The sequence below is a fragment of the Oncorhynchus nerka genome, linkage group LG24 (genome assembly GCF_034236695.1).
Source record: "Oncorhynchus nerka isolate Pitt River linkage group LG24, Oner_Uvic_2.0, whole genome shotgun sequence".
Classification (NCBI taxonomy): Eukaryota; Metazoa; Chordata; class Actinopteri; order Salmoniformes; family Salmonidae; genus Oncorhynchus; species Oncorhynchus nerka.
Genome location: NC_088419.1, coordinates 70632900 through 70652619, shown reverse-complemented (window position 1 = coordinate 70652619; position 19720 = coordinate 70632900). Strand labels below are relative to the sequence as shown.

Here is a 19720-nt window from a genome sequence, read left to right as displayed (position 1 = left end):
ATGCTGCCTCCATGACTCTGGGCAATGTGCTTTGAAGAACCCTGAAAGTGACATGGGGTGAGGAGAATAAGGCATGCTGCCAAATATGCATACTGTAACATGGAACCATAATCATGACTCATAAAATTGTCTGAGAAAGGAGATGCAACAGCAACTGACGTCCGTCGCACTGACAGTCAGGTGAAAAAAAGCTCTCTTCAAAAGGTTTTTCCATCTAACAGTGTACAGGGTCTGATATGTAATGTTCTTTTCAACTCAAATTGGATCTTCAAAACTAATCCAGATTGCAGGACAGTAACACACTGCTGTATTTAACACATTGCTGTTGTCTAGACTCTCATCTGAACGGCTGAGACGGGGCTCCAATGGTTACACACATGTCATCATCATCATCATCATCATCCTCATTGTCGCTGTCACTTTCTTGGTCTTCCTGACCTGTATCCTGGCATTACAGAAACACAAAGATGGAGACAACATACATTCATAAAAGCATTACATGCATCACACACACAGTTAATGAGGAATATGCCAAGTAGCAAGAAGGGTTCTGAGGGAATCCATGATGGGTTTCCATCAAAACAGAAGAGTGTTGTTTATCCCAGGTTGACTCCTCCATAACCCTGAGCAGTACCTGCTTCACTACTTCATTCTCATGGACCTCAGCAGTCGGCTTGGGCTTTGCATTGTGAAAAAAAGATAACATCACTAGAAAAACACAGTCAGTTTAGATCGAGACTTTTGTAACATTTGAAGAATAGAGTACAGGGGAATGTTACGAGATTTGCATACAGGGATATTACTTAACTTGTCTGCAGACTGCATACTGTACATTTCCTTGTAAAGGGATGAAAGTAAAATGACAGCCTATTGCTTGAAGAATCCCTAATGTAAATGTAATGGTTGAGCAGCTCAAAGGGAGACTGTTTGATTCTGAAAACGCTGCGTTTACTCTGAGGCAATACGCTTTAACAAAGCCGAACACAGCGACCATCATAGCCCCTATCTAATGGAGCCTTAGATCCACTTTCCCACGCTCACAAACAAACAGCGCCTGTCCGGCCAAAGATTTAACGAGCATCCAAATAGTTCTTAATGTTCCACTTGACTGGCTACACATTTCAGGCGTTGCACAGAGTGGCGTCAGACGCACACACAACCCAGAGATAACAATATTGCTCAGTCATTATTGAGCAGTGAAAAGTACATTATATCTAAAGGCTTCATTAATAAAGCACAATTGGTCCTAATGGGGAATGATGCCACCAGCCCATCTCATTCTGAATCAGTTCACTGCTTACTGTCGTAAATGATCACTCATGGTCAAAATGGTTTGAATGCAAGAACCATTTAATGCAAATAGGGGAGATGAAGCTGGAGATCATAAAACAGGTAGGGTATAATGGCAAATATTTGTAGATTCGGTACTGGCTGACTCAAGAGTGAATACTGTGCATATCTGTTGTGAATCTCAAAAAACATAAAATAGAGGTGTGATGACTATATTATTCATGTAGACAACTAAAAAGGTGTAATTTGTGTAAAAGACAATGTATACTTGCTTCAGAAATACGGAGGGTGTGACGCAATTGCAGAGCCTCAGCAGGCCAAATCGAGCATCGCCGCGCGTCTCCCAAATTTTGTAACAATGCGAGGACTCCGTAAAGCTCCACATTAACATGATTGGTTGACAGTAGGGAGGTTGTGTAAATAAAAATAAACTGACAAAAGCTCTGCTCTACGAAGCGCAAGAAGTATGAATGCGCTGACTGACTTCTAAAGAGGACGAATGCCTTACGGCCACTGCAGATTTCGAATTGAATATGCAGCCTTTAAATCGCTCAAAATATTTGTGTACCACAATTATGAATGTAAGTCTTTTACAAAAGGAAAAAATTGACAGTATAGTCTAGTAGTATCCACGTCTGATTTACGCTAAGTGTGTATTTGAGATCTAGGTAACCCACTGGGCACAAACTGGATGAATTAACATTGTTCTTGAACCAACCTTGAATAGACTTGAATTGATGTCTGTGCCCAGTGGGAATTGACGAATTGAGGATGGAATAGGTGACTGTCTGCTATGTACAAACAGAAGTTTAACAGTGGGTGTTTTACCTGTCACCATTAGGTGCCTCTTCCTCTGCCTTCTCCTCAATCACAGAGAAGAGCCAGTATCAACATGTTTACAACATACACTCAAAATCAAAACAGACAATATTACAGTGGTCTCAAAATATCAATGCCTGAACTCAATTGTTCTTTGTGCTTGCAATTTTATTTAATAGTCACTGGACATTGTTCTCATATTCACTCCCTACCAAAAAAAGTTACAGGAAATAAGCAGCAGGAGAAAACAACCCAAAGTGTCGCACTGTCAACGTGGTACGCTGTCGCACGTGCTGTTTCTGGTGTTGTGGTTAGCTTGCTAGCTAACAGAAATTTGACAGCTCATCATTTGCCAGACACAGAATGGTAACTTAGCCCAATAAAAATTTAACTATTTGAGAGCTAAATAGTGTCGTATCTGTTTTGACCACCTCCATATAACAATTATTCCTCTTCATAGCCCCTGCTTGCATCAGAAGCTTTGTCATTTTCTTCTGCGGACATGTCTCTTCAAATTCAGTCACTTCTTCTGAATCACAAAACTTGACAGTTACTCCAGCAAATAAAATAAATCGCAATGAAATACCAGTTATTTCGCCAAACTCGAGGTTTTCTCAGCACAGATTTTCAAGTTTCAAACGGTTAGTTACAACGGTGAAATTAACACAATTACGGAAAGGACAGCGTGTCACCTTATCAGTCAAAAATAGTGACAGTTTACTCTAATACACACACACACGTTTCCATAGCGACAGTCCACTTTTCACGGACGTAAATCCTCGTTGGAAGAAACAGCAGTTTCCTATTGGTCAGAATGTCTTGAAATTCTATTTTTTCGTTTCAGTGTATCAATTTCTCAAAAAAATATTCCCATTAGAGTCAAACAAGCTTGCAATTTTGTTTCTGAGCTTCATGCTAAGCATATCTATTTTGTATGTTTTTCTATATTTACTCAAGACATGTATTTTTGTGTAGTGTGGCTAGTATATTGCTATATGAGGAAACTCAATGCAGCCTAATTTCTGTTTTTAATTAACAGAAAATTCAGAACATTCCCAAATGAAACAGGTGCAGCATATGTATGGTTACGTATATCTGTCGCGACGTGGTATGCCACGTCACCATTAAGAGACGCATGTGTTGGTGTTGTTTTGGAATGGCGTTTGCCTGACAATTTTATAGAAATCTTGTACTTTTCGGTCGGTTTTAACGACAGTAGCATCTCCACGATGTTACCAACTGAGGTCTTTACGTGTTTCCCCGGTCAGATGTGGGACAGAGTGTTGTCAAAGGTAAAGAAAGCGGTGGTTTTTATGGACGACAAGTGTGCTGAGAGTCTTCACTGGAACGGTGGAGCTACCAGTGTATTTGAGTCTGGTGCTCGTAATTTAAAACAGTTTTCGAGCTTCGAAGCCGGTGGTGAAAACGAACCAAAGGCAGTGTTTGTGGTGAGCACTTTGCTCAAAGGAAGAACAGCGGACATTATACAAGACATAGTTGGCCTCAGTCATTTTCAGTACTGTGTCGTTTTCACCACCGTAGCCCACTCCATACACCTCCTCGCTAACAATGTCACTGCTGTATTAGAGGGGAACCCTGTGTTCGAGCAGTTTGAAGATAAACTGTGCGAATGGATGGGAGATATGAATTATACCGCTGAAGTACTGCATGCGCCCGTGGTCTTTGCTCCCGTGTCACCACAGCTCTTTCTCGCGCCCACCTTCGCGCACCTGTTCCCACTGCTGCCACGGGACCTCGAGGCGATCAATATGAAGCGCCCAGAGAAGAAGAGGTTCGGAAGCTTGACTGATGTTGACTTGCACTCTCTTACTCCAGAGCTGCAGATTGAAATTAAATCTCTAGCCTCTGCGGTTAATTCCATGTTTGAGTCCACCAGCACCCGGGAGGAGAGCTTTGCCTTGGGTCCAATGAGCCGTCTCATCGCTGGGGAACTTGCCAATCATCCTCAAGCCAAAAACCGCAGAAAGACAGCCCCCAATAAAGCATCCATCATCTTCATCGACAGGACACTGGATCTAACAGGTGCATAACAGTCTTGTACAACTACTGATGTCCATAAACATGCCAAGCTGCAGCCCTGAGTGCAACATTCACACTTTCCACATGTCAGAATTATTTAATTGCTGCACCTCCCTGCCTAACAGAAAGGGCATTTGATTGTCATACTTCCTTATTCCATATTCTATTCCCCTTACACACAGAATTAATTCATGTTTACATGGAGATGGTTTTTGGTTTAAATCTCTCTGTTTTTCTTTGTCCTCAGGGGCTGCTGGTCACCATGGTGACAGCCTGGTGGAGAAGATATTGACTGTGCTGCAGCCTTTGCCAGGACACACCACTGATGTGCAGGTGGACATGCTGGAGCTCACTAACCTGCAGCGCACCCCTGACTCACAGCCTACCCTGGCTCCAGGCTGCCTCGTACAGACCCAGTGAGTACATCTGTGCTGTAGCCGTTATAGCAAAAATATTATACTACTGTTGAAAAGTCCAATTTCACATGATTCATATACTATATGATAGTTCACTTTTATAGACCCTGGAAATACTTTTTTGAGAATCTATCTGGGATTTAAATATGGATGGAGCGAGATATTGTTAGGGTTAGGATTTGAAAGAGGGTTGCAGCTTGGCTGGGCCTATAATTATATTTCACGTAGGCACAGTGGATATAGGAAAGGCGGAGACTAGAGAATGGGTTTTGTAAGTTTATCTGACCTAGGTCACCTCTGTTCTTGTTTTCTCGTAATTTAAGCAAAAGTTTGCTTGACTTGCTGGCCTTTCTGCCCATGTCATTTCCTTTGGTCAGAGTTGCGGGTTAATCTGACTCTAGTTCTGCTATAATGTGTGTTTATCTATCCAAGGCTCTAATATATCATATCTACTTTATAACAAGGTTTCTAATGTTGCTGTAAAATAGAATATATTCTCAGTCAATTTATCTGGTAAAATAAGGGTAAATAATATATGTTTAGGTTCATTTATCTTGGCCCACAGGGGGTAAACAGGTTTGTGTGTTGTGCTGACTCTCTCTTCTCTCACCCACTCTCTCTGTCTCTTGCTCTCAATTGTTTTTCTCTGAGTCTCTCAGTCATTCTCTCGCTCTTTCACCCTCCCATAAACGTAAGCGGTAGGGGGAACACATGACTTGTATTAAGTAAGAGGTTCAGTGGAGCTTGCCTCCAGTCTGGCCATTGGGTGTGCACGTGTTGGCCTCTTATGGTGAGGCTGTTGTACATGGCAGGGATTAGTCCTAACATCATGTGTTCCACTCTTCCTCTGCCTCTTCATGTGGTTGCAGGAGGAAAATACTTTCATTGGCTATGAAAACGGTTGGCCAGCTCTGCTTTACAGTATTTTCTAACTCTTGTCTGCCTGAATGGTCACCCGCTCATACCCAGTGGGTGGTTGATCTGGAATGGAGCAGGCCCTGTTTGAGCAAGGTGGGAGGTTTAGTTCTAATGGAACGGTTCTGCTGGTTCTGCTGGGTAAGAGCAGCTCAGACACGGAGGGTACTGTAGCGTTTAATTTGAGCACATCGGGGGTAGAGCAGGCCCCACTGACCCCCAGACAGAAGTCTTCATCTGGAGCATTTAGGCTACACCAAGCACCTGCACATTCCCACAGATCTCTCACCATGTGGGTGAACTCAATTTACTATGTCCTGATTAGCAAATCCAGAATGTGTTGATCATTTGGAGTTTCTGGTGTCTCTACAGAAACTCTTGCAAATGCAGCCTACTTCAGACTAGCCATATTTTCTAACATCCAAAAAGGGGGATTGAGGTGAGGGACAAAGCTGCAGTTTGTTGACATGGATTGGGAAGCAGACCTTTGGGGGTGTTAGGCTGTATTAGATAGTATCCTCTTCCTCGCTATCAGTTTTTAGCATCAGCTTTCAGACTTTCATCAGAGAGCGACTCCGAGCCAAATGTGTTATCGCAGAGAGCAGTCGGATCAGCTATCTCTCGCTCTCTCACACACACACACACAAGTGGAGATAGCAGTAATAGGATGATCTCGCAGCCAGGGGCCGTGGTGTCTGTAGAGGCTGAGTGTGTGATGTGTGCCAGCAGGAGTGTTATTGCCTTCCCTATCTCAGAGCAGATGGGCCAGTTGAATCTTATCACATCTGTTTAGGAGATTGAAGCGTAGCCCAGACACACTAAGGTTAAAGCACCTGGAGCTCCTGGCCCATTTTACACTCTCAAAGAACATTTGTTCACCGTGGAGTGAAATTACAATCTTTTGGTCTAAAGTTGTAATGTTTGTCTATACCGGATAGATAGTTTAAAGTTTTTAATGTCACAAGTACGGTGCAAGAAAGGCTTTTCAAACTCAAAAACCAACAATGCAATAATCAGTAGAAAAAACACACGAGAAATAAGAACAATTATGAAGAACAAATAGAATGGTTAATGCAGCATCAGGCTGGTTCCACTAGGCTAATGGCTTTATGCACATGTTTTGATTTATTGATGGAAGGCTTGGGATCAAGTCTGTATAGATTGGCTGTGTAGCCATGTTCATATGATACAGGTACAGTATGAATTGTTATGCTTTGCTGGTTATGGGGCCCAGCCAGGCTACACAGTATGATTGGCTGTATTATGAAATCCCTCCCAGTCAGCATTGATATTTGTGTCTGACCGCCTCGTCTTATGTAGCAACATTTTAAATAGTGTTTTTTACATTGTATAAAAGTAGAGACTCGGAGCTACAAAATTGTATATCATACACTGCATTTGAGGAGTAATCAGAAAGTATTTCTGCTTTGAAAGTTGATTAACTTGTAACCACACTTTTGAGACAATGTCCCATGAATGTTTTTGGTACACCTACTGGAGACCTTTACTTTGTCTACACCCTCTTAAGCTTTATCCCCACACATCTCTTTAAGGATTCACATGTGAGACCATGTGCTAAACAGAATGAGTAGTTTAGTAAACAACCGAAGATTTCAAGACTAAAAGTGGTAAAAGTAGTAGCATACAATAAGGAAACTCCTGGTTAAAAATACACTGTTCTAATAATTGCCATCTCTGGTAAACACACACTATATCAAATATCATCTTTATTTGTCACAAGCACAGGATACAGAAGGTTGAAATGGTCACTTGCATAGTAGCAATATCAGAAACAGAAAGTGTCCAGATGAAAATAATACAATTATTAGATGATGCTTACCTGATACACTTGTCTAAATTGATGGGTAATGTGAAGTAAATACTACAACCACCCCCCAGCCACATAGCTAAGTGGATGGGTCACTATTATTTAGACATGTACACATGCTCATGAAATACAATAGATGGCTGTAATCACCCTCAGACACACCTGGCTAACTTGATGGGTCATGTAATCATCTGGTGAAGTGGAGTCTTTTGTTTAGACATGTAGCTAGCAAGCTAAACAATGAACTGGCATAATACCAACTCGTACTACTGCAAATACAAACATTGTCATAGCTGTAGTAAGAATCTCCAGGTAGCTAAAGACCTAACCAACTAGGTTCAATATTAGCTGGCTAACATTAGGCTATAACTAGCAATGCAATTTTTTTCTGATTCCAATAATATTACTATACAGATCATACACGTAACGTTAGCTAGAAAGCCAGCTAGCTAATATTGCGCTTTAATTTGCAGTGAACATGACTGTCAAAATTAGAAACGTATAATATCTGAAAATGTCTAGACTAGACTCTCACCCGTATACATGGCTGAACGCTTCACTGCAGACTGGAACCATTTAACTCTTTTTGTTTTTTTGTAGCTACATCTTGTTTGGTCAGCGTTGTCAAGTCACTCTTTTTCCAATGGCTTTTTCGATAGCGCCTGTTAAATTCAGGGCATAGATGTTGTTGAGAAGTTCAAAACTTTTTTGTAGTTTTCAATGACTAACGTTATCTTTCAAAAACGGCGCAGTAGAAAGGATTATCAACACATACTGAGCAGCTCATGTTTATAGACAGAAGTACCCTGCATGGCAGACCAATCCTAACTCATCTCCCGGCATGTCCAGCCCATACATTATCTCAGCCAATCGTGGTTAACGTGACGCTTAGACCAATCCTAACTCATCTCCCGGCATGTCCAGCCCATACATTATCTCAGCCAATCGTGGTTAACGTGACGCTTCCTGTATTTTTCCGTGGCTTAACCAACTAGACTCATAATTTTAACAATTGTATTCATATTTACACATGAAAGTTCATATGTAACAAAAGGCATTTATTTCAAAAACGTATTTTGATTAAAAAAAATTACTTTCAAATACGTCTCCTGTGAAGTAATGAGTCACATTTGTTGATATATTCTTGTCAAATTAAAACTTTATTTCTCACATGCTTCGAATACAACAAATGTAGACCTTACCGTGAAATGCTTACTTATAAGCCCTTGACCAACAGTGCAGTTCAAGAAGAGGTAAGAAAATATTTACCAAATAAACAAAAGTTTTAAAAAAAAAAAAAAAAAGTAGTAACACAATGATGAGGCTATATACAGGGGGTACCGGTACTGAGTCAGTGTGCGGGTGTGCAGATGCCGAGCAGTTGCCATACCAGGCGGTGATGCAACTGGTCAGGATGTTCTCGATGGTGCAGCTGTAGCACTTTTTGAGGTTCTGGGGACACATGCCAAATCTTTTCAGTCTCCTGAGGGGGAAAGGTTTCCTCATGCCCTCTTCACAACTGTCTTGGTGTATTTGGACCATGATAGTTCGTTGGCGATGTGGACACCAAGGAACTTGAAACTCTTGACCCTCTCCACTACAGCCCTGTCGATGTTAATGGTGGCATGTTCGGCCCGCGTTTTTCCTGTAGTCCACGATCAGCTCCTTTGTCTTGCTCACATTGAGCTCATCGTTGTCGGTGATCAGGCCTACTACTGTTGTCCTCAGAACCTAATGATGGTGTTGGAGTCGTGTTTGGCCACGCAGTCGTGGGTGAACAGGGAGTACAGGAGGGGATTAAGTACACACCCCTGAGGGGCCCCAGTGTTGAGGATCAGCATGGAAGATGTGTTGATGCCCATCCCTCACCACCTGGGGTTGGCCCATCCGGAAGTCCAGGATTTAGGTGCAGAGGGAGGTGTTTAGTCCCAGGGTCCTTAGCTTAGTGGTGAGCTTTGTGGGCTCTATAGTGCTGAACGCTGAGCTGTAGTCAATGAACAGCAATCTCACATAGGTGTTCCTTTTGTCCAGATGGGAAAGGGAAGTGTGGAGTGCGATTGAGATTGCGTGATCTGTTGGGGTGGTTTGTGAATTGGAGTGGGTCTAGGGTATCTGGGAGGATGCTGTTGATATGAGCCATGACGAGCCTTTCAAAGCACTTCATGGCTACCGACGTGAGTGCTACGGGGCGGTAATTATTTAGGCAGGTTAGTGCCAGCATCGGTCTGTGGTGGTAAATGGACAGCTATGAAAAATATGAACTCAGCAAAAAAAAAACGTCCTCACTGTCAAATGCGTTTATTTTCAGCAAACTTAATGTGTAAATATTTGTATGAACATAACAAGATTCAACAACTGAGACCTAAACTGAACAAGTTCCACAGACATGTGACTAACAGAAATGGAATAATGTGTCCCTGAACGAAGGGGGGGGGGTCAAATTCAAAAGTAACAGTCAGTATCTGGTGTGGCCACCAGCTGCATTAAGTACTTCAGTCCATCTCCTCCTCATGGACTGTACCAGATTTGCCCGTTCTTGCTGTTAGATATTACCCCACTCTTCCACCAACGCACCTACAAGTTCCCGGACATTTCTGGGGGGAATGGCCCTAGCCCTCACCCTCCGATCCAACAGGTCCCAGACGTGCTCAATGGGATTGAGTTCCGGGCTCTTCACTGACCATGGCAGAACACTGACATTCCTTTCTTGCAGGAAGTCATGCACAGAACGAGCAGTATGGCTGGTGGCATTGTCATGTCGGGATGAGTCTGCAGGAAGGGTACCACAGAAGTGAGGAGGATGTCTTCCCTGTAACACACAGTTTTGAGATTGCCTGCAATGACAGCAAGCTCAGTCCGATGATGCTGTGACACACCGCCCCCAGACCATGACGGACCCTCCACCTCCAAATCGATCCCGCTCCAGAGTACAGGCCTCAGTGTAACACTCATTCCTTCAATGATAAACGCAAATCCAACCATCATCTCTGGTGAGACAAAACCGCGAATCGTCAGTGAAGAGGACTTTTTGCCAGTCCTGTCTGGTCCAGCGACGGTGGGTTTGTGCCCATAGGCGACGTTGTTGCCTGTTGTGTCTGGTGAGGACCTGCCTTACAACAGGCTGACAAGCCCTCAGTCCGTCCTCTCTCAGCCTATTGCGGACAGTCTGAGCACTGATGGAGGGATTGTGCGTTCCTTGTGTAACTCGGGCAGTTGTTGTTGCCATCCTGTACCTGTCCCGCAGGTGTGATGTTTGGATGTACTGATCCTGTGCAGGTGTTGTTACACGTGGTCTGCCACTGCGAGGACAATCAGCTGTCTGTCCTGCCTCCCTGTAGCGCTGTCTTAGGCGTCTCACATTACAGACATTGTAATTTATTGCTCTGGCCACATCTGCAGTTCTCATGCCTCCTTGGAGCATGCCTAAGGCATGTTCACGCAGATGAGGGACCCTGGGCATCTTTCTTTTGGTGTTTTTCAGAGTCAGTAGAAAGGCCTCTTTAGTGTCCTAAGTTTTCACAACTGTCTTAATGACCGTTCCACATGTGCAAGTTCCTTAATTGTTTATGGTTCATTGAACAAGCATGGGAAACCGTGTTTAAACCCTTTACAATGAAGATCTGTGAAGTTATTTGGATTTTTACGAGTCCTGAAAATGGGACATTTCTTTTAGATGAGAACTGTCTTGGTAGATAGTGTGGTCTACAGTGCTTCTTCCTTTAAAAGTTGTCATACTGCAGCACACCTTGCGGGCTGCTGCAGCATTCTATGGCAAGTTATTTAATTGTCAGACATTTTTTTAACGTTAATGCAAGTTAGTGCTAGTTTGACCACCTGAGGGAAACTTTGAGAAGTCTCCCATATTGGCATTACTAGAGAATTTAAAACCTTTTTTTGTGAAACATGGACATGGGATTGATTTGAAGAAATGTGGCTTAATTAATTTGATTATAGTTATGGTGTTTCTATTTTGAGAAATTAAAAACTAAACCCTCAGAGTTTCCGTTAGGATGGAATGGAAAATATTGCGCTGTACAACGTGAAGGTCAGGAGTAGGCTACAGCATAAGAGGATTGCAGGATTCTAAATTAATATCTATGGGGCATAATATTTCCACACCCTAATTGTAGTGTAACCAATACTCATTTTGCCTATTGTAGGCCTAAAGTATATCTACAAATACTTTTTTTAAAATGACATGACTCTCGGCCAATTACATTTAGAGGATTGGAGGGTTCTGAATGAATATCTAAGGGGCATTTTCTGTTAGGATCTGTGAGAATATCTAAGGGGCTTTTATATCATTCTAAATTGAAATTGGGTTTTTATTTTTGTAATGAGGCTTGCTTCCTGCTTATGGCTAGAAAGAAGCTTGTTCAGGCCACTTTTCTCTCTGTGACTGATTATGGTGATTTGTTGTATATGCTGTTGTGGAAATTTCCTCTATTTACCAAATCATGGGAGCAAACCACACACACAAGTCAGAGTTAGTTATAAAAGTCCATCTTTAATTATATGAGCTCTATCACAATCATGTGACTCTCAGATAAATTCATTGTCTCTCAATGAATTCTCTAAGAGCCCCCTTACAATGCAACTGAGATCCTTTAATAGCAAAGAACACACATAGTCAGACAGCATAGACATAATTCATCGTTCAGCTTTGTCTCCTTTCTCAAACCCCAGAACCATAAACCAGTCCTCCAAATCAACAGGCATATTGTCATTTAGATACAACCAACTCAAAATACAACCAAACCTGGACAAGCTCACGGAGAGGAGAGTGAGGCTATAGGTTAAGATAAAAGGGAGCATGAGAATGATTCCAGACACTGCCACCCTCCTTTCCCCACTAGAAAAAGGTAGGTTTACACATGATGACACTTTGACCTCTCCCCTCTCTGCGGCCCATGCAACTTAGTTTTGACATAGAACAGATAACTGCAACCTCGCCACAGTATTATACAAAAATACCATTCTGATGAGAAATAACTTGCACACATTTGATGAATATTAAACATCTTACATATGTTACCAACAAATTCTGAATCTTCCCTAACAATGCATGCAACCTCCTCTGTCTTACAGAGACTGGACTCTGTTTATCATGCATCCTTTCACTTTGTTACAAATGCCAAGTCTCTCTCCCACCATTGCACGTTGTACCAAATGGTAGTTTGGACCTCATTTTATATGTGCAGAAAGATACATTTGTATGTGTTCATCTACAAAGCCCTTTTGGATAAACTCCCTCTAGTCTGGCCTCCTTCACCACCAGCAGTTACCAGACCCGGTCTGCTAGGTGGTTGCTACTTAAAGTCCCCAGGACATTCACAGTTTGAGGCAAGACTGCCTTCTCTTCTTGTGCACCAGACGCATGGAATAATCTACAATCCATGCTTCATCCAGATATGTTAGTGCCACTGAATGAATTTAAAATATTGATGGGAGACTCTGTTACAGAGAAGTGTAAATGCTTTTCTTAGGCTGGATCATGTTGTTGTATCGTTATATGTTTTAATGATGTAATGTATTGATTGTTGCTGCCTTCTTGGCCAGGTCTCACTTGAAAAAATACTCTGGGTCTCAATGGGCTTTTCCTGGTTAAATCAAAAATAAATGATGATAATCGCTTTGTTTAAAAAGTAATTGATATTTTGGAGATTTTGTTTTCATTTAACCTAGAGCGAGTGAGAAAAAGGCCATTCTTGGGGTGAGACATTCTCACTAATTTGTAAATAAAGACAATTTGTTATTTAGAATTATTTAATTCTGGAGAAACCTAACTTGATTATTTAGTAGACATCACTTGCATATTTTCAGTCAACACATATATCTTAAGAATATCATGGAATATAATTGAACATTTTCGTTTCTCCATGCTTGTCTCAGAGCAGCGCGAAACGGTGCTGAAATAGACATCCACAGCTATATATATAAATATTTTGGAGATTATTTCATTTTTTTTAAACGACAGTGAGCGATTGTAGGACAAAATAATATTTATAAAGGCCAAAATATAGCCCTGCTAATAGCTGTATCGATACTGTACAATGTGACCATGTGTGTTTGAAAGAGTATTTTCTATTTTAAGCAACAATTTGTTTGCCTTCATTAGACAACTTTGTTCATGTAATTCAGTGATATTTATTCCAGTAATTTGTTATGGATCCATAACTAAATCAACATTTTATTTTGAATGTTTTTATCATTATTTTATTAATGAAAGCATGAAGATGCTGATGAAGAAATACAGTACTGTTAAGTAAATGCTTTTACATTTGGATAATAAAGCATTTTGAAGATATAAGCCACCTGAATTTGTTTATTAGGCTACTGTGCTGTCTGACAAGTAAACATAGCCTACAGTACATACTGTAGTAAACATGATATAGTGCCTAAATCCTTACATAAGGGAGAGCAGGCCATGTCCAGACCTTCTCATGTCCTCAAGTACCTTCAATAATGGCTGTACTAGAGAATGCGGACACGCGGGAGACCGGGGTTCAATTCCCCGACGGGGAGGAATGAGTAGGCTGTCAATGTAAATAACCATTTGTTCTTGACGCCACCCATCCCTGTAGCGGGATAATTGTCATCCACAACCGCTGAATTGCATAGCGCCACATTCAAATAATATTACTAAAAATATTTATATTCATGAAATCACAAGTGCAATATTGCAAAACACAGCTTAGCCTTTTGTTAATCCACCTGTCGTCTCAGATTTTGAAAATATGCTTTACATCGAAAGCAATCCAAGCTTTTGTAAGTTTATCGATCGCTCGACAAAACATTATTTATACTTAGCATCAAGTAGCTTGGTCACAAATCAGAAAAGCAATAAACGATTAATTTTACCTTTGATCTTTGAATCTTTTCACTCACGAGACTCCCAGTTACACAATAGATGTTCCATAAAGATTATTTTTATATCCAAAATACCTCCGTTTGTTTGGCGCGTTATGTATAGAAATCCACAGGAAAGAGCGGTCACGACACCGCAGACGAAAATTCCAAATAATATCCGTAATGTCCACAGAAACATGTCAAAGTTTTTAAAATAATCAATCCTCAAGTTCTTTTTAAAATATATAATCGATAATATATCAACCGCAACTGTCTATCAGTAGGAGAGGGAGAGGCAATGGCTGCCCAAACTCTGTTGCGCGAGCAAAACTCATGCGAACACCTGACGCGATGTTATCTTTCTCGCTCATTTTTTAAAATAAAAGCCTGAACCTATGTCTAAAGACTGACACCTTGAGGAAGCGATAGGAAAATGAATCTGGTTAATATCCCTTTAAATGGAGAGAAGGCAGGCTATGGAACATGGAGCTTTCAAAATAGAAGTCACTTCCTGGTTTGATTTTCCTCAGGTTTCGCCTCCAATATCAGTTCTGTTATACTCACGGACAATATTTTGACAGTTTGGAAACTTTAGTGTTTTCTATCCTAATCTGTCAATTATATGCATATTCTAGCATCTGGTCTTGAGAAATAGGCCATTTACTTTGGGAACGTTATTCTTCCAAACATAAATAGTGCCCCCTAGCTTCAAGAGGTTAACTGATTCCATATGTTATTTAATAGCTAGCGTCCCACCTCGCCAACAGCCAGTGAAAGTGCAGGGCGCCAAATTCAAAACAAAAATCTCATAATTGTAATGGCGTTCTTCGTTTGTGGAAAGAGAGTCGGACCGAAATGCAGCGTGTAGGTTACTCATGTGCTTTAATAAAGGAAATAGCGATACATGAAATAACTGTGAGAATACAAAACAACAAACGGAACGTGAAACTATACAGCCTATCTGGTGAATACACAAAGACAGGTACAATCACCCACGAAATACAACGCGAACTCAAGCTACCTAAATACGGTTCCCAATCAGAGACAAAGAGAAGCACCTGACTCTCATTGAGAACCGCCTCAGGCAGCCAAACCTATACCACACCCCTAATCAGCCGCAATCCCAAATAATACAAACCCCAATATGAAACACAACATATAAACCCATGTCACACCCTGGCCTACCCAAACATATACCAAAAACACAAAATATAATGACCAAGGCGTGACAGAACCCCCCCCCCTAAGGTGCGGACTCCGGGACGCACCTCAAGAGCATAGGGAGGGTCCGGGTGGGCGTCTGTCCATGGTGGCGGTTCTGGCTCGGGACGTGGACCCCACTCCATGAATGTCCTAGTTCCTCCCCTTCGCGTCCTGGGATAATCCACCTTCTCCGCCGACCATGGCCTAATAGTCCTCACCCTGATCCCCACATAACTGAGGGGCGGCTCGGGACAGAGGGGCGGCTCGGGACAGAGGGGCGGCTCGGGACAGAGGGGCGGCTCGGGACAGAGGGGCGGCTCGGGACAGAGGGGCGGCCCGGGACTGAGGGGCGGCCCGGGACTGAGGGGCGGCCCGGGACTGAGGGGCGGCCCGGGACTGAGATGAAGCTCAGACAGGTAGTAGGCTCCGGTAACTCCTGGCTGGCTGGCGGATCTAGCTGCTCTATGCAGACTGACAGCTCTCTGCAGACTGGCAGATCCTGGCTGACTGGCACCTCTGGCGGATCCTGGCAGACTGGCACCTCTGGCGGATCCTGGCAGACTGGCACCTCTGGCGGATCCTGGCAGACTGGCACCTCTGGCGGATCCTGGCAGACTGGCACCTCTGGCGGATCCTGGCAGACTGGCACCTCTGGCGGATCCTGGCAGACTGGCACCTCTGGCGGATCCTGGCAGACTGGCACCTCTGGCGGATCCTGGCAGACTGGCACCTCTGGCGGATCCTGGCAGACTGGCACCTCTGGCGGATCCTGGCAGACTGGCACCTCTGGCGGATCCTGGCACCTCTGGCGGATCCTGGCAGACTGGCACCTCTGGCGGATCCTGGCACCTCTGGCGGATCCTGGCAGACTGGCACCTCTGGCGGATCCTGGCAGACTGGCACCTCTGGCGGATCCTGGCAGACTGGCACCTCTGGCGGATCCTGGCAGACTGGCACCTCTGGCGGATCCTGGCAGACTGGCACCTCTGGCGGATCCTGGCAGACTGGCACCTCTGGCGGATCCTGGCACTTCTGGCACCTCTGGCGGATCCTGGCACCTCTGGCGGATCCTGGCACCTCTGGCGGATCCTGGCAGACTGGCACTTCTGGCGGATCCTGGCAGACTGGCACTTCTGGCGGATCCTGGCAGACTGGCACTTCTGGCGGATCCTGGCAGACTGGCGACGCTGGGCAGACTGGGAGCACAGGCGGCGCTGGACAGACTGGCGGTGCTGGGCAGACGGGAGACTCCGGCAGCGCAGGAGAGGAGAAAGGCTCTGGCTGCGCTAAACAGGCGGGAGACTCCGGCAGCGCAGGAGAGGAGACAGGCTCTGGCTGCGCTAAACAGGCGGGAGGCTCAGGCAGCGCAGGAGAGGAGACAGGCTCTGGCTGCGCTGAACAGGCTGGTGCGTGGTGCTGGAACTGGTGGTACTGGCGCGAGGACACGCACAGGAAGCCTGGTGCGGGGAGCTGCTACCGGAGGACTGGTGTGTGGAGGTGGCTCTGGATAGACCGGACCGTGCAGGCGCACTGGAGCTCTTGAGCACCGAGCCTGCCCAAGCTTACCTGGCTCGATGCCCACTCTAGCCCGGCCAATAGGAAGGGCTGGTATGTGCCGCACCTGGCTCTGCACCCGCACTGGAAACACCGTGCGCTCCATAGCATAACACGGTGCCTGCCCGGTCTCTCTAGCCCAACGGTGAGCACAGGGAGTATGCGCAGGTTTCCTACCTGGCATAACTATTCTCCCTTCTAGCCCCCAATAATTTTTTTGGGTTGCTTTACGGGCTTCCTTGCCAACCGTGTTCCCTCGTATCGTCGGCTCCTATCTCCGGCTGCCTCTGCTTCTTCCTTGGGACGGCGATATTCTCCCGGCTGCGCCCAGGGTCCTTTTCCGTCTAATATCCTCTCCCAAGACCAGAAGTCCCTATATTGCTGCTCCTCGCAATTAACAGGGAGAGTAGGCTCAGGTCTGACTCCTGACTCAGCCACTCTCTCTCTCTGCGCTCTCCCCCGTTACTTTCGGTTTTCGCTCTGCGTCGCCGTGTTTTCCTTTTAGACTCCATTAGCCTGTAGCCCTCTTCGCATTGCTGCAGCGAATCCCAGGCGGGCTCCTGCACTCTCTCTGGGTCGTCCGCCCACCTGTCGATTTCTTCCCACGTCGTATACTCCATACTTCTGCTGTCCATAACGTCGTCCTTTAGCTCCTGCCAGTTCACATGCTGCTCGGTCCGTGAGTGAAAGGTGGGTGATTCTGTAATGGCGTTCTTCGTTTGTGGAAAGAGAGTCGGACCGAAATGCAGCGTGTAGGTTACTCATGTGCTTTAATAAAGGAAATAGCAATACATGAAATAACTGTGAGAATACAAAACAACAAACGGAACGTGAAACTATACAGCCTATCTGGTGAATACTCAAAGACAGGTACAATCACCCACGAAATACAACGCGAACTCAAGCTACCTAAATACGGTTCCCAATCAGAGACAAAGAGAAGCACCTGACTCTCATTGAGAACCGCCTCAGGCAGCCAAACCTATACCACACCCCTAATCAGCCGCAATCCCAAATAATACAAACCCCAATATGAAACACATCTAAACCCATGTCACACCCTGGCCTACCCAAACATATACCAAAAACACAAAATATAATGACCAAGGCGTGACAATAATTAAAATTCCTCACGCATACAAGTATTTTACACCATTTTTAAAGATAAAATTCTCGTTAATCCAGCCACAGTCTGATTTTCAAAAGTGCTTTATATTGCGAAAGCACCACAAACGATTGTTAGGTCACCACCAAGTCTCAGAAAAATCCAGCCATTTTTCCAGCCAAAGAGAGGAGTCACAAAAAGCACAAATAGAGATAAAATTAATCACTAGCCTTTGATAATCTTCATCAGATGACACTCATAGGACTTCATGTTACACAATACATGTGTGTTTTGTTTGCTAAAGTCCATATTTATATAAATAAATCTATTTTTACATTGGCACGTTACATTCAGTAGTTCTAAAACATGCATTGATTTGGCAGAGAACCAAAAACTAAACCACGCAGTAATCTGAGTACAGCGTTCAGATAACAAAGCAGCCAAAAAATATCCGCCATATTGGGTTGTCAACATTAGTCAGAAATAGCATTATAAATATTCACTTTGATCATCTTCATCAGAATGCACTCCCAGGAATCCCAGTTCCACCATAAATGTTTGATTTGTTCGATAATGTCCATCCGTTATGTCCAAATATATCTTTTGTTAGGGCATTTGGTAAACAAATCCAAAAGCACGTTCAGGTCGCGTCGGACGAAAAGTTCAAAAAGTTCCGTTACAGCACGTAGAAACTTGTCAAACTAAGTATAGAATCAATCTTTAGGATGTTTTTATTATAAATCTTCAATAATGTTCCAACCGGGGAGAATTCCTTTGTCTGTAGAAAAGCAATGGAACGAGAGCTAACTCGCTCGTGACCGCGCGTCATGAGCCCAAGGCACTCTGCCGGACCACTTACTCCAACAGCTCTCATGAGCCCCTCCTTTATAGTAGAATCCTCAAATTAGTTTCTAAAGCCGGTTGACATCTAGTGGAAGCCTTAGGAAGTGCAACATAACCAATATCCCACTGTATCTACAATAGGGGCTGAGTTAAAAATATATATATATATAAAAAAAAACTGCAAGCCTCAGATTTCCCACTTCCTGGTTGGATTTTTCTCAGGTTTTTGCCTGCCATATGAGTTTTGTTACACTCAGACATCATTCAAACAGTTTTGGAAACTTCAGAGTGTTTTCTATCCAATACCACTATGCATATATTAGCTTCTGGGACAGAGTAGCAGGCAGTTTACTCTGGGCACCTTATTCATCCAAGCTACTCAATCCTGCCCCCATGTCACCAAGAAGTTAATTAATTAAACCCTCTGGGTTTCCGTTAGGATGGAACGAAAATATGGCGCTGTACAATGGTCGGGAGTACGGTACTGGGCTATTTAGCTAAAGAATCCCCATATCGTGCGGGCACGGCACGTGGGATACCGGGGATCAATTCCCCGACCGGTAGGCTATCCTTGTAAATAAGAATTTGTTCTTAACTGACTTGCCTAGTTAAATAATGGTTAAACTAAGAGCATAACAATTCTGCACCCTAATTTTTAAAATCTTGTCTAACCAATACACAAATGGAGATTAAATTACGGTATATCGAAAAATGTGACCCCGCCAATAATTACATATGGAGGATTGGAGGATATTTCTGTAATTCAGTGATATTTATTCCCGTAGTATTTTGTTATGGATCCATAACTAAATAAACATTGGCATTTTGAAAGTGTTTTTATTATTTTATTACTGAAAT

The 19720-nt window shown here is 43.6% G+C and overlaps 1 protein-coding gene across 1 annotated transcript in view; it reads left to right on the top strand.

The window, feature by feature from the left end:
* Positions 1-3219: 3219 nt before the first annotated feature.
* Positions 3220-19720, top strand: part of LOC115108529 (sec1 family domain-containing protein 2-like) — a 189101-nt gene continuing 172600 nt past the window's right edge. Inside the window, exons 1-2 of the mRNA XM_029632990.2 lie at positions 3220-4152; positions 4397-4565. Coding sequence (XP_029488850.1) covers positions 3339-4152; positions 4397-4565 — 983 coding nt within the window. The 5' untranslated portion in view covers positions 3220-3338. The remainder of the gene's footprint in view (positions 4153-4396; positions 4566-19720) is intronic.